Raw genomic sequence first — 3,848 nt, forward strand, 5'->3', positions numbered from 1 at the left:
ACTTATGCCACTACTAGTTCAACTGAGGTCTGTGCCTGGACTAGCACCAATTTCTACCACACCCAGTAATGGTAAGAAGATAAGTATTGCTAATTACTACTAGATCTAGACTATACATATTCAGGTGTTCAACTGTATCTACCTTATGAGGACAGGATGATACCTGATTACTCTATGATATATGGTAGCCAGTTTTATGATACTGATCAGAATAATGATAGTATTAGTGATGCTTTGTGGTGTCAGAGTGCTGACACTAGTGCTAATATTGGAGTGTGGTATTATCCTAATGGAACTGAGCTACCTTTATTTGATGGAACCTCTGATGATCTACTAGCTCCTAGTCCAGTGTTCAGTAAGAGATTTTTTGGTCAGATTGCACTAGCTAGAAATGGTGGACTATCAGGATATGAAGGTTTATACAAGTGTATCATTCCTGATGAGAATGGAGTGAATCAAACACTAGTGGTTGGAGCATATACTGATACTGGATACAATAACAATGGTATGTGATGAATATAGACTATAATTAATGTACTTCTTTTACAGATGGTCCTGATGCTGATCCTACTATGCAGTTCTCTCTCCTCTCCACTAGTAGATTAGCTACTCCTCCAGTCTTCAGTCTCAGTTTCAATGTCTCTAATAGTCCGCCTAGGACTATCAGCTGTTCAGTGAATGGGAATGGAATATCTACTGAACTGTCTCGTGTGATAGTGAATGGATCAGGATCTGTTACAAGAGTGAGAGTAACAGTGAGACTGAGAGAAACTGGTAACTATCAGTGTACTGTATTTAATGACAGAATCACTGATGGTATTAATGGTCGTATAGGGAATGTTCAGGCATTAAGTAGTACCACATCATTGACTTTATCAGGTTAGTATCATTTATTATTTATTTATAACTTTTTCTGATACAGTATCTGATACTCCAACTGGTTTAACTGCTACAAGATTAAGTACTGGTTTAGCTCATGTAAGACTCTCCTGGTCTACTGTATCAGGAGCTACTGGTTATGAGGTCTACTATCAACTGTCTAGTAATACTCCTGTTAGTGCAGGCACTACTGCTTCAACAACAATCAATATAACATCAGGATTGTTTCAAGGACTTACATACACTTTCTATGTAGTATCTTATAGTTCAACTTCTCTACCTAGTGGTGATGCTTCAGTTATGGTGACATTTAGTAAGCTATCGTTATTTTAATTAGCAGATGTACATGTGCATGTATAATATTATTGTAGGTAATTCAATTGTTAATGATCTTATGGGTACTGTAATTACAAATTTTGCCATTACATTAACATGGAGTTCACCAACTGCTGTAGTGCCAGATAGTTATAATATTAATAGGAGATGTAGGAGAGTATGTGAATCATCACTCACTAGTAATAGTGAAACATCAGTTTCATCACCACATACTTCAACTGGTATACCTCCTTACAGTCAATGTGGCTTTGATCTTATTGGAGCATATGGAGCTGAGATAACATATTTGACTACTAATTATGTAGCTACTACTACACTTTCAACTGGTAATCAAGTGAACAATTGTTATTTTTTTATTACCCTTTCTTGTGGCAATAGCTCCTACTGCACCAGTGGGTGATATTATATTCTCATCAGTAGAGTCAGTGTCAATGACTGTCTCATGGGATGAAGTACCTTGCAATGGAAGGAATGGACCAATCACTGGATACTACCTCACATACACTAACATCACTTCAAACACTAGTTATACTGTTAATATCACTGGAGGAGACAACAGAATGTATAATCTCACAGGATTAATACCATATACTAACTATACTGTGAGTATAATACCTTATAATTATAATATGAATGGACCAGCTAGACAAGAAATACAATTAACTACTGAATCAAGTAAGTCAATGAGATATTGATCAGTTTAACATGATCTTAACACAGTTCCTGGTGTGATAACTGATTTATTACATGCAACATCACCAACTGTAATCAGTATCATATGGAATCCTACAATACCTAATGGTATCATTACAGTATATGAGATAAGATATAGAGAGTCTACCAGTACTGGTCCATACAATATAACTAACACTACTAACACTTATTACAGTATAGTAGGATTAATACCTAATACTAGTTATACTATTGGAGTGAGAGCATATACTAGTATTGGACCAGGAGAATGGACTGATAGAGAAATTAATACTTGCTCAGATACGTAAGGAAGTATAATCTCCTTTTGTTGTTAATCCTATTTTAGCTGTCATTGAAACTTTTTCTATAACAAAGCTCAATTCTACAGCAGTGAGGGCTGAGTGGAGTTTTGTTTCTGGAGCTAGTCATTATACTGTCTATTATGAGTCAACCAGTAGCTCCTCAAGAAAGAAGAGACAAGTAGAGACAGGAATGAGAGTATTCCCAGGTGGTACTACTGAAGGTCTAATAGGAGGATTAGATCCTAATCTGAACTACTTGTTCTCTATATCTATATCATATAATGTTAATGGAATTATTTATGAAGGAGAGAGGACTCAACCAATACCACCAGGTTATACTATAATGAGTCATTCCATATATGTGTATACTAATAGATGTATGTAGTCAGTTTATTTTAAAGTAATGCCATTAAATATGAGTAAACATATCACTGTTGATGCATGTACTAATCAGTTTATGTTTTTAGTTACTTATTCTACTGAAACAACTATCATGACTACTCCATTGACTACTGTATCAACTACTGTATTAGTGAATAATGGAGGGAATATTGGAGTAATAGTTGGTCCAATTGTAGCTCTTACTGTATTATTAGTATTGGCTATAATTATAATTATTATACTGGTACTGGTTATGCACATAAAAAGAACTAATATTAATCAAAAAAGGTAAATGTGAACACATTCATTACTGAATTAATTTTAAAATCGATAGAAAATCAGATAATGACATTGTAATGGAGTGCAGTCCAGCTTATGCTACAGCTGAATTTAAAACAAAGTTAGTTACACTATTGACTATTACATTATGTCTATACACACACACACATACAGTACTGCTGATGATATACTAATGAAGGATAGTCCAGCATACAGTACAGTGCAACAAACACAGTCAGTTATATAAAATACAATTATTATTATTATTTAAAGTTATTATTAATAGATTAACTGTTGAGCCAGTGTATGATACAACTAATAATGAATATGAGACTCCTCTTCCACCACCTGCTGAATATGAAATACCAACTGTATAATAATGTACTCATCTTTTATTTACACTCTTTGTGTCACAATCAACTACAATTAGATATAGAATTTATAAGCACTTTTTGTCATTAACAAGTTATGTTTTCAAGCAAACAGTACATAATTTACCTTGCGTGTGTCACTAATTTAATGTTTATTCAATCTAGTGTTTATAACGCTCATAGCCATAACCAAACGCATTACTGCATTAGACTATGTTATGTCAACAACTCTTACTTTCAAAAGTTATCCTAATGCATATAAAGTCATATAAAAGATTACTTTAGAGGCTATATGATTATGTCAATCTTTGCTCTGTGATTCTGAAAACATACGTAAGTATCATTAATGATGAGCTAGCTACTATTTGTTTTTTATAGACAGGTGAAAACAGAATGATACTGGTAACCATTTACTTTTTTGTTTTGCTACTACTTCAGCTAGGAGAAGGAATGGGACAAGAACCATTTTCTTTCATTCGACCCAAAATAGGTATAAAATATAATGTACCGATTAGTAATAGATCAGATGTTAACATAGGTATTCAACTGTACCTACCTGATGAAAACAGGATAATACCTGATTACTCTATGATATATGCTAGCCAGT

General features: G+C 33.8%; 1 protein-coding gene across 1 annotated transcript; it reads left to right on the forward strand.

Annotated features, from left to right (window-relative positions):
* Positions 1-2,215: 2,215 nt before the first annotated feature.
* LOC109589407 (uncharacterized) lies at positions 2,216-3,247 on the forward strand. The gene is made up of 5 exons (XM_020005503.1): positions 2,216-2,542; positions 2,678-2,879; positions 2,926-2,991; positions 3,045-3,104; positions 3,157-3,247. Exons 1-5 carry the CDS (start codon positions 2,401-2,403, stop codon positions 3,245-3,247), a joined length of 561 nt encoding a protein of 186 aa, XP_019861062.1. The 5' UTR covers positions 2,216-2,400.
* The last annotated feature ends 601 nt before the right edge of the window (positions 3,248-3,848 follow it).

Source organism: Amphimedon queenslandica, unplaced genomic scaffold (assembly GCF_000090795.2).
Source record: "Amphimedon queenslandica unplaced genomic scaffold, v1.1 AMPQUscaffold_11354, whole genome shotgun sequence".
Taxonomy (NCBI): Eukaryota; Metazoa; Porifera; class Demospongiae; order Haplosclerida; family Niphatidae; genus Amphimedon; species Amphimedon queenslandica.

Coding starts and splice junctions, on each gene's coding strand:
- LOC109589407 (XM_020005503.1), top strand. CDS start 2,401: ATGAGAGTATTCCCAGGTGGTACTACTGAAGGTCTAATAGGAGGATTA. Junction 2,992..3,044: donor ACAGCTGAATTTAAAACAAA/GTTAGTTACACT, acceptor ACACACATACAG/TACTGCTGATGATATACTAA. Junction 3,105..3,156: donor AGTACAGTGCAACAAACACA/GTCAGTTATATA, acceptor TATTATTAATAG/ATTAACTGTTGAGCCAGTGT.